Source organism: Otolemur garnettii, unplaced genomic scaffold (genome assembly GCF_000181295.1).
Source record: "Otolemur garnettii isolate 467f Iridium unplaced genomic scaffold, OtoGar3 scaffold00135, whole genome shotgun sequence".
In the NCBI taxonomy this organism is placed as follows: Eukaryota; Metazoa; Chordata; class Mammalia; order Primates; family Galagidae; genus Otolemur; species Otolemur garnettii.
In genome coordinates, this window is record NW_003852530.1 from 1,342,870 (window position 1) to 1,355,600 (window position 12,731).

The window sequence follows — 12,731 nt, forward strand, 5'->3', positions numbered from 1 at the left end:
GCGGAGACGGCTTCGGGTAGGGCCCCTGTCGCGGCTGCCGGGACGGACGCCGCGGGCCAGTTCTCCTAGAGCTCTCGGGCCGGGCAGGGCCCGGCGGGACCGGGTCGGGACCGGGTGTGGGGGTGGGGTGGGGCCGGGTCGCCGGGTCCGGGAAGCGTCAGTGCGGGGTGCCTCGGGTCGGGTGGCTCACAGACGGCTCGAGGGAGGTGTCGAGGGGGAGACTGAGGCAGCTCCGGCCCCGAGGGAGCCGATGGGTCGCCGCAAGTCTAAGGGAGTTCCCGGGTCCCCCCCGCTCCGGATTCGGACCCGGGTCGCGGGCTGCTGGCGGCGCCGCGGGTGACAGGCCACCCCGGGCCCATCGGCCATTTTCCCGGTCGGCCCGGGAGGCGCCCGCTGCCCCCGCCTGCGCGGGAGGGGAGGGGAGGGGGAGGGGTGCCGGCCCCTCGGGCGGTCCTCACCACGCTGCCCGCTTGGTGCCCTTCAGGCCTGAGGTTGGAGCTCGAACCCTTCGCCATGCCGAGGGAGAGGAGGGAGAGGTGAGCGGTGGCCCGGCCCCGGGGAGGGAGCGGGTGTGCGGCGGTGGGGGAGGGGCAGCCGAGATTTAGGGGGGACGCACCCCCACCTCTGTGCCACCCTGGCCTTGCAGGGATGCGAAGGAACGGGGCTCTGTGAAGGAGGAAGGTGGCATGGATTTCTCTGTTCGCTCCAGGAAAAGGAAGGCAAATGTGGCCGTTGTGAGTACAAAGAGGACAGGTTGGGGAGGATTCCTTACCCCCTCCCCATCGTACCTGAGTACCAGACTTGGCTCATTTATTGCTTGGGGGTTAGGGTCAGGGTCCCTTTGGTAGAAATGGTGCTCATGATCTAATTAACTTTCTTTTTCTTCTCTCTCTCTCTCTTTCTGTCTTTGGATCATTTGGTGTTTCCTTGGGTGGGGGTTGTTTTATGTTAGTTTTTGCAGGATCCAGATGAAGAAATTGCCAAAATTGACAAGACTGTGAGAGGCCAGTGTGGCAGCAGTCAGGTAGGTGCGCTTGGCGACTGGGCCTAGCAGGAGGGCAGCCTCCTGCTCCCTGGTCAGACTGGGCCTCATGCGTTCTCACCTCCTGCTGAAGAGCTCTGGTTAGGGTTAGTTTTTCCCACCACAGCTCAGTGCACAGGGCTGAGCGCTCTGCCTGTCAGGGGGCACCAGCCTCTGGCTGTCTTGGGATTCCAGGAAGGTCTTGTGTTCCTGACTGACACAATCTGAGATCACAGATATGTGCAGATGCCTGGAAGAGCCAGCATGGACATCACATAGCTCAGGCCTCTACTGCCCATGAGACAGCCAGAGACCTGTGCAAGCCAGGGGCAGAGCTGGGCCACAGCCTTTCCTCTGAAGGTTGATGGACAGGGGAAGGTTCTTGTGCGTTTATAAGCAACAGCTCCCCCCTCCCCCCACACACAGACACTTATTTTTTTTGTCATGGTGCTTAAGAACAGTCTCCCATCTTCTTTAGTCAGGTTTCAAACTTGTCCCCTTTTCTGGCCTTGGAAAAGTTCTTCTGACCGGTCCAGCAGTTACCTACATTGGTCACTGCTGTCTGGGGCTAGACCTGGCCTCAGCAAGAGTATCAGTGGAATGTTCTGTGTAATAGTTTGTGTGTCTCAACACTTTTTTATTGGCTACTCCATTTGCCTCGCCCCTCCTTACCCAGCTCCTGCCAAATTTCCTGTGTGTAGTGATAATCATTATAATATCAGAACTTCCTTGCAGAAAAAGCTTGTATTATCTCTTTACCTCCAGGAATGGCTGGAGACTGTAGTTACAGCTCTGGCGGGGAAGCGGCCTATCTCCATGCTAGCTGGCTGGGCCTTCTGACTCTGTCACAGATAGAGCTGAGCAGTAATATTAATCGTCTGGAGTGCAGTGGGTGCAGCTAGATTAGCAGTGGGGAACACGTCGCTTTGCAGGGCAGTGAGCAACAGATGGGGCAGTGGGTCTGGAGGAGGGAAGGGCTTGCAGACTTTCAAAGTGACGGGCCACATTGTTTGTGATAGCACTAGTGACCGCCCATCAGAGCCTAGGGATAAGCATTTCTGAGGAAGCCCCAGTGAGTATTGAACGAGGAATGCATGCTCTCCTTCTCTGTTAGAAAATGCCCGTATTCCACTTTGGGAAAGGAAATAAAGAGTACATCCCAAGCTCTTTCTTCTCCTTTGTCCCCCCTTAAAAAGAATCTTCAAATCAAGCCAGTTGATTTTTGTTTTATAGAGTGAATCACTACTTTGTGAAATTCAAGATTGTTTATTTTCTCAGCTATGTTTTGAATAGAAATGAAATTTCTAACTGCAGATAAAGCAGAGCCATCCCTATTGACTTCTTAGAGTTTCAGCGTAATATCTGTTCTCAAAGATTACTTGGGGAGTGCCCAAGTGCCAAAGATTGGATTGTGGCTCTGCCATGTCGTTTCCCACTAGAAGGCATTTCCATGGCTGTCCAGAGATTAAATGACAACAGGTTTCTGTGCCATTTGGTGGAGTAGGTACCTTAAAAATTACTCCATTTATGAAGCAGTGAAGACAAGGAAATAATAAAGATAGATTAGATTCATGAAACTAGAACTTGGGGTTACAACAACCTTTTTACCTATTAATACATAGAATTTCGTCTGGAGCTAACCACGGTTCAGCCCAGTATCATGATGTTGAGGTAGATACTAGGAACCATTATGCTAAGACTCCATGCAACTGCTTCATTAAGACCTCCTGGAAGCTTTGATGGTTTTCATCTTGACTTTTCTTAATGAAGAGAATACCCTTTTATCTAAAATCTACTTGGCATGTTCATTTTTTAAATTTAGTTTATTTTCCGTGAGATCCAGCTTTTCTGCTGAAGCAGAATCCTAACCTATTGTTAGTTACTTCTCAGAAAATAATCTTGCAGGAGGTAAAAAAGGAGCAAGAGGAGTCAGGAGTGGTTAGGAACAATTGCCACCGGTCTCTTGCTGTTACCCTGTTCCTTCCTAATAAAATCAGATTGATCCTGCTTTCTTTGAAGTTTGGTACACCCTCAAGTTAAAGGACATAGACTTAATTATTCTGCCTCATCCACAGTTCCTAAAAAGAACTTTGGAAACCAACTTTGGAAACCACTTGTTTTCTTGTGGCTCAACCTAATTTGTCTATGAAATGCTGATTGGGAACTGCTACCAGCTCATCTCTAAAGACCTCTCTCAGAAGTACCAGACATCTGTCTGTAGAGGGTGCCTTCCAAGCCAGAATTAATTCTTCCTAAATGAAGAGCAACTGAGAGCAGCCACAGTGTGACCCTTTCCAGTCAAGGAAACTCGACCAGCACATGACACTAGAACCGAAAGGAAGCTGCCTTCCTGGCCCAGCTGCGGGCAGAAGTGTCGTGCGTGATTTGCATGCCTGGGTCTTTGTACACCGGGTGGGAAGAGCTTTGTCTAGCTTTGCTCTTCTTACTAACCGAAAGTGCCTGGGCTTCCTCTGGAGGTGGCCAGTGTGCCAAGGTGGCCACCACGTCCCGTGTCTGCAAGGTGGCACTTAGAGCCTGGTCTCCGTGCTCAGGTGTTCATGCTCGGCACCCCGCTTCTCTGTTTTGTTCTCATTAATAGTCTCTGCTTTCAAAAAACAAACACCCAGAGTCAGAGGGCATCCATGCCAGCAGGAGCATTACCTGCCTGATAGCTTTAGCAAGGTACTGTTTTATAACTTTAAAAATCAAGAATAAGTTTTCTTCTTCTTCTTTTTTTTTTTTTTGGCCAGGGCTGATTTGAACGCACTATCTCCGGTATATGGGGCAGCACCCTACTCCTTGAGCCACAGGTGCTGCCCTTCTTTTTCGAGTAGATGAACTTGAAACTTTAGAAAATTTTCCAAATGGCAAAATGACCTTGGTGTTTTCCAAATATTGAAAATTGCATAAGTACCTGAAGTCTCAAAAGAAAAGCATATTAGGTTTGGTTTCTCAGTTCATTCTCTTATCAGATAGTTGTCTTTTACTCTGTGCAAGGGTCTCAGGATTAAAAATCTTCAGGAGTATCTAGGACAGTGGTTCTCAACCTTCCTAATGCCACCATATATTTTCATGGTTACAAAGGGGTCGCAACCCACAGGTTGAGAATCACTGCTCTAAGCCCTTTCTCCATGGACTTAGGATGACCTGTGAATGCTTGATTTGGGTTTAACTCCCCACTCCCTCCTGGACTGGCTGATGGAGGTGAGCTAGGTGGATTTTTGTTTGTTTTGATTTGAGTAAAGGAAGACAAAAGATCTCCATTGTTAAATATATTTGGCTAGCTCTGTAACCAGAGGAAGATGTCACATTTGATGAGTTTTTGTTTTAAACTGAGAGGATGTTGATAAAGATGGCAGCTGGTTTGCAGTGTTGATCCTTTATACTTATGAGTAGTTACTGCCATGTAAATATTTTATTGGGAATTCTATGTTCTATTTTTAAGAAATTTTGGTAGATTGGTTGTACTTCGAATTGTGACAAAATAATCTCACCATGTGTCTTTTTTTAAGCCCTCGGGACATCTTGCCCAGTATCTACAAGTCTGTTTCTGCTGCTCTCTTTAATATGAGAACTATCTGCATTTTTTTTTTTTTTTTTTGAGACAGAGCCTCAAGCTGTCCCCCTGGGTAGAGTTCCGTGGCATCACAGCTCACAGCAACCTCCAACTCCTAAGCTCAAGCGAGTCTCCTGCCTCAGCCTCCCAAGTAGCTCAGACTATAGGCGCCTGCCACAACGCCCGGCTATTTTTTGGTTGCAGCCATCATTGTTATTTGGCGGGCCCGGGCTGGATTCGAACCTGCCAGCTCAGGTGTATATGGCTAGCGCCTTAGCCACTTGAACCACAGGCGCTGAGCCAGCTATTTGCATTTTATCTTTCTTCTCCTGCATCCATTTTGCTACTCAAGCACCTCATGTAAGCACAAGGATAGAATAGTACTGACTTCCTAGTTTTCTTAGGTTTTTACCACATATACCCCTTAGCTAATAGCAGGAATGAAATGAAGGCTTGGAGGCGTTAGTGTGGCTCTTACTAATCCACGCTGTCTTCACCATCTAACTTAGACAGAATATTTAGGCCTGGAGATTGTTCTCCAGTGTGAATATATATTTTCCCAAGTGCTAACTAATCTACAAATCAGTGAATGTAAAAAATACCTGGTTTATATTAAACATTTTTAAATGTGGTTTTCATTTACAGTCTTGGGACAGTAACACAGTCTGTGCAAACCCCTGTTCCTTGATCCCCACACCTGACAAAGAGGAGGATGAGCTGGTGTACCCGACTCCGACGTACAAGCCTCAGATCACGCCGTCCAGGGCCTCCCCACTGCCTCTGCTGAAGTAGGTGTTGATTCTGCCACGTGGCTTCCAGCTTCCCTGCCCACCTTCCAGCCCTCGGCAGGGTGGATGTGCACTGATACCTGTGTGAGTCTGGGTTTTTTGTTTTTGTTACTAGCTGGGCAAATCGAGAGGAAGTCTGGAAGATCATGCTGAACAAGGAGAAGACGTACCTGCGGGACCAGCACCTGCTGCAGCGGCACCCTCTGCTGCAGCCTCACATGCGCGCCATCCTCCTGGACTGGCTGATGGAGGTGAGCTCGTCCTCCCGGCACCGAGTGCTGACAGTTCCTGTGATCTCTGCCTGGGTTTCACCCGTCGACACGTTCTGTGTCCCTGAAGTGCAATGGTGTATTTACTGCAGTGGTCTTTTGACTTTTTGGCTTGCATTCCTAAGAGAATTTTTCTTTTCACAAATTCACTTTTATTTATTTCCTTTTCATCAGTTTAACTCCTTGAGGGGAAGGGCCACAGCACCACACGGCTTCTGTCTACGATGGCTTTAGCAGGAACACTGCTTTGGAACTTGGCGTGAGCCCTGCTGCTATTGCCGTGGGCCCGAGGTCCCTCTCCCCAGATGACTGCAGTTCTGCACCCAGAGTCACTGTGTTATTCTCTGCTTTGTCTACATAAGCACATTGCCTAAATAGAATTCAGTTTCATGTCAAGCATAAACTCCTTCAGTTTTATGTAAGAAGAGCTGTGTGGTTCTGAAGACCCCTCTGATAGCCGCCAGTAAAAACGGCCTGGACCACAGCCTTCCAGGCACACTTGCCTTTTAGATGTCCTGTTCCCGGCAGGGCTTCTCCGGCTCCGAGATGGCAGGAAGAGAAAAGCAAGCCTTAAAGAGTTTCTAAAATCTACAGCCCTTAGATGTTTTAAAATTGGTATCTAATGTTTTCCATTGGAATTTAAATACAGTAGACTCTCCATAGTTGACCTAATTTTCATAGACGAGACATGCACTGCCTGTAACGGACATGTCAGCACGGGGGCCCCAGTCCTTGTGTCGCCCACCCTGTATGCTGGACAGTTTGTTACAGTCCCGTGGGTGGTCACCTTACAGAGGGTCTACTATCATCACAAAAGTTGTGTTTTCCCCACAGAATATTGTCCTAACAAAAGATATATATATTTTTTTGTTTTTGTTTCTTTTTAAGACAGTTTCATTATGTCGCCCTTGGTAGAGTGCTGTGGTGTCACAGCTCACAGCAACCTCAAACTTTTGGGTTTAAGTGATTCTCTTGCCTCAGCCTCCCAAGTAGCTGGGACAGTAGGAGCCCACCACGACACCTGGCTATTTTTTGTTGCAGCTGTCATTGTTACTTAGCTGACCTAGTCAGGGCTCGACCCTGCCACCTTCGGTGTATGTGGCTGGCACTGTAACCACTGTGGTATAGGCACCAAGACATAACAAAATATATTGATCTGTACTGTTATATGGCTGTGTAGCAATCAAAACAGCAAATATTATAAGTTTTGATGGATAGTTATTAAATTTAAAAAGTAGGATTTGACTGGTAGCTGCTCTGTTATGCAGGTGTAGTGCAGATGACAGAGAGGGCCTTGATTAAAGGAGGCTTCCTAGACAGTCTTGTAAGACTGGTTGGTGAGAAGTGGGGTTTCTTCTGTGAAGTGGAAGAACTTTTCATGCAGATCTGTTTTATAAACAAAAATACATATAGAAGTTGTGTCTAACCATAGTAGTTTCCCCTTCTTCTTGGGGAGTATGTCCCAAGACCCCAGTAGAGGCGGCAGACGCAGACCCTCTGTGTGTTATGTGTTTTGCCTATATAGTATGTTACAGCTCTGGCACGTCAGAATTGACAGAGTCACCACTCTGTGCTTTTGGGTCATTATTCAGTAAAGTGAGGGTTCCTTGAATGAAGCCCTGCACTACTGCACCAGTCCAGTCCATCTGGTAACCAAGATAGCCCCTGAGTGACTGACGGGCGGGTAGTGCAGACAGCGTCATATGCTAGACCAAGGGGTGATTCATGTCCCAGGCAGGTGGGAGCAGGATGAGCCAGGAGGCCGCACAAGTTAAAGCTTTTAAGATTTTAATCACTGGAGCTTTCCATTTACTGTTTTCAGACTGTAGTTTACAGTCTGAAAGGTAACTTGAACCCTCAGAAAACAAAATGGCGGGTGAGGAGGGTCCGCTCTGTTTGCGGGAAACAGAGGTGCTGTCTGCCCTTTGGAGAGTCAGTGTTCCCAGGGTTACACACGCCTGAGCGGTGCCAGTCCTAGGACCACATGCCCGGTGCCACTCACCACCTGCATGCCTCGAGTCCCAGGCTCCTCCTCTGTGATACTTTCTAGCACTATTTTCCTTATAGAGTTTATACCGATTAGAAATGGTGTGTGTGAAATTTTTGTCATTTTTGTGTTTCTTCATCGGTTCCTGAAAATGCCAACATTTTTGAGCTGAATTCTTTGGCAGTCTTACTTTTTTTTTTTTTTTTAGAGACAGAATCTCACTTTGTCACCCTCGGTAGAGTTCCGTGGCGTCACAGCTCACAGCAACCTCCAACTCTTGGGCTTAGGCGATTCTCTTGCTTCAGCCTTCAGAGTAGCTGGGACTACAGGCATCCACCACAACACCCAGCTTTTTTTTTTAATTGCAATTTGGCCAGGGCCAGGTTTGAACCCACCACCCTTGGTATATTGGGCTGGCACCCTACCCACTAAGCCACAGGCACTGCCCACTGCCCGACTATTTTTTTGTTGCAGTTTGCCTGGGGCCAGGTTTGAACCTGCCACCCTTGGTATATGGGGCCGGCGCCCTACCCACTGAATCCACACTTTTAAAAGTCGAGGCCTCATAGGTGCCCATCATAAACCTACCAGGTCGCAAAGCCCTTCTGTACCCTTGGAAACATTTTATAATTTCTTGAAGCATTAGATGATCTTTTAGACTTCAACTCATTCTTCTAAAAATGCTATGATGGCAAAGTTCTGTTATATCTAATGCAATTGATGCCATTATACTTGGAAGAAGGTCAGTCTTTACAAATAGTCCTTATGGCTCAACCTGGACTTTAGTCTTTGGTAATTGACAGAATTTTCTAGCAATATTCTGATTGTTTCTCCAGCTCTTTTTCTATGCATTAACCCCATGAATTGCAGTTATGTGAGATGTGCCTTCCTGGAATGGCAGTGGTAGAGTTTATACACATAATCAGACATTTGGTGATGGTAGAGAATTGAGATCTAAGATTGTCTGGGTCCCTTTAAACCCCAACATGTACACTATTTTGCCAGATCCTCCTAATTTTGAGATATCTGAAATAAATGGGCTATTCCAAGTTAAAGACTAAACGAGGGCCTATGTCTCTGGATCTTCTGTTTAAAAAGAAAAGAAACAAACCTGTTGCCTCAGTTTTTTAGCATGTTATGATCTTTAAATAAATGAGTTCCAGCTTGTAAACTTCCTCAATTGTTATTGCTGGTTGTGAGAAAATAGGCCAGCTCTTTCCTTGAGTCGTAATGAAATTTATAAAGGAGGGGCAGCATTCTCTGAGAAAATCTGTAGTGGTTTTGCTGTTTGGGGTTTTGGTTTTTTTTCTTTTTGAGACAGTCTCACTATGTCACCCTCAGTAGAGTGCTGTGGCATCACAGCTCACAGCAACCTCCAACTCTTGAGCTTAAGCGATTCTCTTGCCTCAGCCTCCCCAAGTAACACCTGGCTGTTTTTCGTTACAGTTGCCATTGTTGTTTAGCTGGCCCAGGCTGGGTTCGAACCCTCCACTCTTGGTGTATGTGGCTGGCACCCTCACCACTGTGCTACAGGTGCTGAGCTGGGGTTTTAAGTTTTTTTTTTTTGCAGTTTTTGGCCGGGGCTGGGTTTGAACCCGCCACCTCCAAGGTATGGGGCTGGTGCCCTACTCCTTTGAGCCACAGGCACCATTCTAGGATTTTGATTTTTTAATAAAGATGCTGCTGTCCCCAGGCTGTGTCCTCTCCCTTTCCTGGCGACTGCAGATCACAGAGCACTTTGTCCTGATGTCTAAGTGCCAGTTTGCCACTGTGAGTGCACTTAGAAGGTGGTTTTGTTTTGTTTAAATGTTTTCACTGCAGTAACTGTTCTAAAACTCACCAAATATTTTTCAGGTGTGTGAAGTCTATAAACTCCACAGGGAGACCTTCTACTTGGCACAGGATTTCTTTGATCGGTATATGGCAACACAAGAGAACATTGTGAAAACACTTCTACAGCTTATTGGGATCTCATCTTTATTTATTGCAGCCAAACTTGAGGTAAATAATTTTCTAATGCTTTTTGTCTAATATGTGGTGTTTCTTCTTTTTTTTTTAAGAGTCTCACTATGTTGCCCTGGGTAGAGTGCCGTGGCATCACAACTCACAGCAACCTCAAACTCTTGGACTCAAGCAATTCTTTTGACTCAACCTCCCAAGTAGCTGGGACTACAGGCACCTGCCACAACACCTGGCTATGTTTTTGTTGTAATTGTCACTGTTGTGAGGCAGGCCTGGGCTGGGTTTGAACCCGCCAGCCCCAGTGTGTGTGGCCCGCGCCCTAGCCACTGAGCGGCAGGTGCCGAGCCTGCATGGTGTTTCCTGAGCTCCACTGTGCATCAGGTGGAGCTCAATTTCTATGATCGGAGACCTTCTGGAGTTAAGACGCAACAGAAAAGGCTGGAAAGTAATCAGGATGAGAGACGGTGTGGGCACCCTGAGCACTGGGGTCAATGCAGTGGTAGTGCATTGGTAGTGGTAGTGCAGGGTTACGCACTGGCACTGAACTTTGACCTAAGAAGATTAAAAGAAAACTTTGTTAACGCTTATAGAAGAGTGTTCGGACCCAACTTTCAAATACGTTATCAAAGGTGCTGAAAATACGAGAATTTCAGAAACATTTCCCACCACATGTGAAAGTTCTGTGTACTTTCATGTTTATTTACTGTGTGTAGGGGGTTCCATTTCACTAACCCACCTCGATCCAGTGGAAGGCTCTGTGCTAATCCCATCAATGTGCCTACCCCTCTCTTTCCACGCCAGGATACTAAAAAGAATCATTTTAGGTATGTATTGTAAGTGCAAACTGTTAGAGATTGGCTTTTGCTAGTGGTGTTTTCCTTTTATTCCCTTTCAGGAAATCTATCCTCCAAAGTTGCACCAGTTTGCTTATGTCACGGACGGGGCTTGTTCAGGAGATGAAATTCTTACCATGGAGTTAATGATTATGAAGGTAGGTTACAAGGTAATTTTTCAGTCATTGTTAAATGCATACGTAACATCATTCCCACATGAAGTGGAAATGCACCTCGCGGTGTCCCCAGCTGGACACACTGTGGTGGGCAACACGGCTGCGCTCGGACCCTTTATCTCAGCATTTGGTCTCTTTTCTGTTTCCCTTTAGGCTCTTAAGTGGCGCTTAAGTCCCCTGACCATTGTGTCCTGGCTGAATGTGTACCTGCAGGTCGCATATCTGAACGACTTACATGAAGTGCTCTTGCCACAGTATCCTCAGCAGATCTTTATTCAGATTGCAGAGGTAACGGCTCCCTTAGCTCTGCGGGGCTCCGTGCCCTGCGGTGGGGCAGGAGCTGGGGAAGTGGCAGTGCTGGCACGGTCTCAGCGCCCTCCTCCTCCCATAGCTCTTAGACCTCTGCGTCCTGGATGTGGACTGCTTAGAATTCTCCTACGGGGTGCTCGCTGCTTCTGCCTTGTATCATTTCTCTTCGTCTGAACTGATGCAAAAGGTTTCAGGTATGTGGGCTTTGCAGTGAGCATACAACCAGGACGTGTGCACCTTTCAACCACCGGTCAGCTGCAGGTGAGCACACAGTGTCCTCTCCTTGCAGGGTATCAGTGGTGTGACATAGAGCACTGTGTCAAGTGGATGGTCCCATTTGCCATGGTCATCAGGGAGACAGGCAGCTCGAAGCTGAAGCACTTCAGGGGGGTTCCTGCGGACGACGCACACAACATCCAGACCCATAGGGACAGCTTGGACTTGCTGGTCAGTGTCACCCCCGTTTCAGTCCCTGTTAAAATGGCTGAAATAGTCTGTTCACTTTCAGGCAGACTCCAGGTATCCTAGAAAAACTCATTCTTTTAATTCCTGGAAAAAGGAAAATTCTGATCAATAGATGCTATGTCTCCGTGTCACGGAGATCGGAGACTTCTAGATTTTCTGTGATTTTTGTCCTCGCCCTCGACCTCCACAGAAAAGCACAGGGTGAAGGAGGCCCCCAGGATGGTCTTTACCGTAACATGTCCCCTCCATTCTCATCTACAGGACAAAGCCCAAGCAAAGAAAGCCATACTGTCTGAACAGAATAGGATTTCTCCTGTGCCCACTGGCGTCCTCACCCCACCACACAGCAGTAAGAAGCAGAGTGATGAGCAGGGGACAGCATGACCACCAGCCTTGTCTACCAAAGCCAGCTCTGCAGGAGTGCCCGTTCTACCCCCGTCTGCTGCGGCAGAGGACTGCGCCAGCCTCACAGGTGTTTGAAAGGAAGAGCGAATCTCTTCCACAATGGAAATATTTCTGCAGATGGCATAGGACAGGGAGAATTGTTTTTTTATATTGAATGCTTAGATTTTTTTAATAAGTGGGTCAAGTACGCCAGCCACCTCCTGATCACCAACGAGTGTTCCAGATGCTGCTAAGGAGGGTGATACTTGACCGATGGACTGTTCACCACACGACAAGGCTGAGAGTTGCAGAACGCCACTGTTGCTGTGGGCCTCCCTCGGGTTCTGGCTCTCCTGGGACTCAGTGGAGCAGGTGGTTGTGAGCAGACGTGATGCCTAGCCCACAGCCAGCCGGGTGGGCACCTGGCCTTCTCACAGTCAGTTGGCAACGTACAATGCCTTGTATGAACTCTTGTTTTGTAAGTGCTGCTATGTCTACCCATTTTTTAATAAAGATAATACTGTCTTTGAGACAGCTGGTTTTATGAGCTATGTCTGGTAACTTAAGTTAGAGGTCATTTCTCTGTTGGACTTCATGCTTCTTGAAGCTTGAGTCTTTTCAAGCAAATACAGTTAAAAGCAAACTTGGGAAGTGAGCTTCAGGGGCAGCTTTCTCTGCTACCTCCTGAGGCTCCCTGAGCTGGGAGTGAGGATGCGCCAGGCCTTCCTCTCACAGTGCCCAGCACCAGTGGCCATTGTGGCAGTCGTGAAACTGCTTCCATATAGGGAAGGTGTGATTTCTTCCCTAAGGCTGGTTCAAGGTCATAAAGAATCTGTAATTAGTATTATCCTTACCCAAACCTTAACCATCTTGATTGAATTTTTGTCGGTAGCCTAACAGTATGTTTTTAAGAACATGCAGAGTACAACGACGTAGCTCAAGGGCGTGATGTCATGACAGTCCATTCCCTGACTATTGATG

At 47.6% G+C, this 12,731-nt stretch overlaps 1 protein-coding gene across 1 annotated transcript; it reads left to right on the top strand.

Annotated features, from left to right (window-relative positions):
• The first annotated feature begins 481 nt into the window (after positions 1-481).
• Positions 482-12,309, top strand: CCNE1 (cyclin E1). Its single transcript, XM_003798447.3, has 11 exons — positions 482-536; positions 647-734; positions 953-1,024; positions 5,223-5,365; positions 5,481-5,616; positions 9,476-9,622; positions 10,479-10,574; positions 10,746-10,880; positions 10,984-11,095; positions 11,191-11,348; positions 11,628-12,309. The coding sequence occupies exons 1-11, from the start codon at positions 514-516 to the stop codon at positions 11,748-11,750; spliced, it is 1,233 nt and encodes a 410-aa protein (XP_003798495.1). The 5' UTR covers positions 482-513; the 3' UTR covers positions 11,751-12,309.
• Positions 12,310-12,731: the final 422 nt, after the last annotated feature.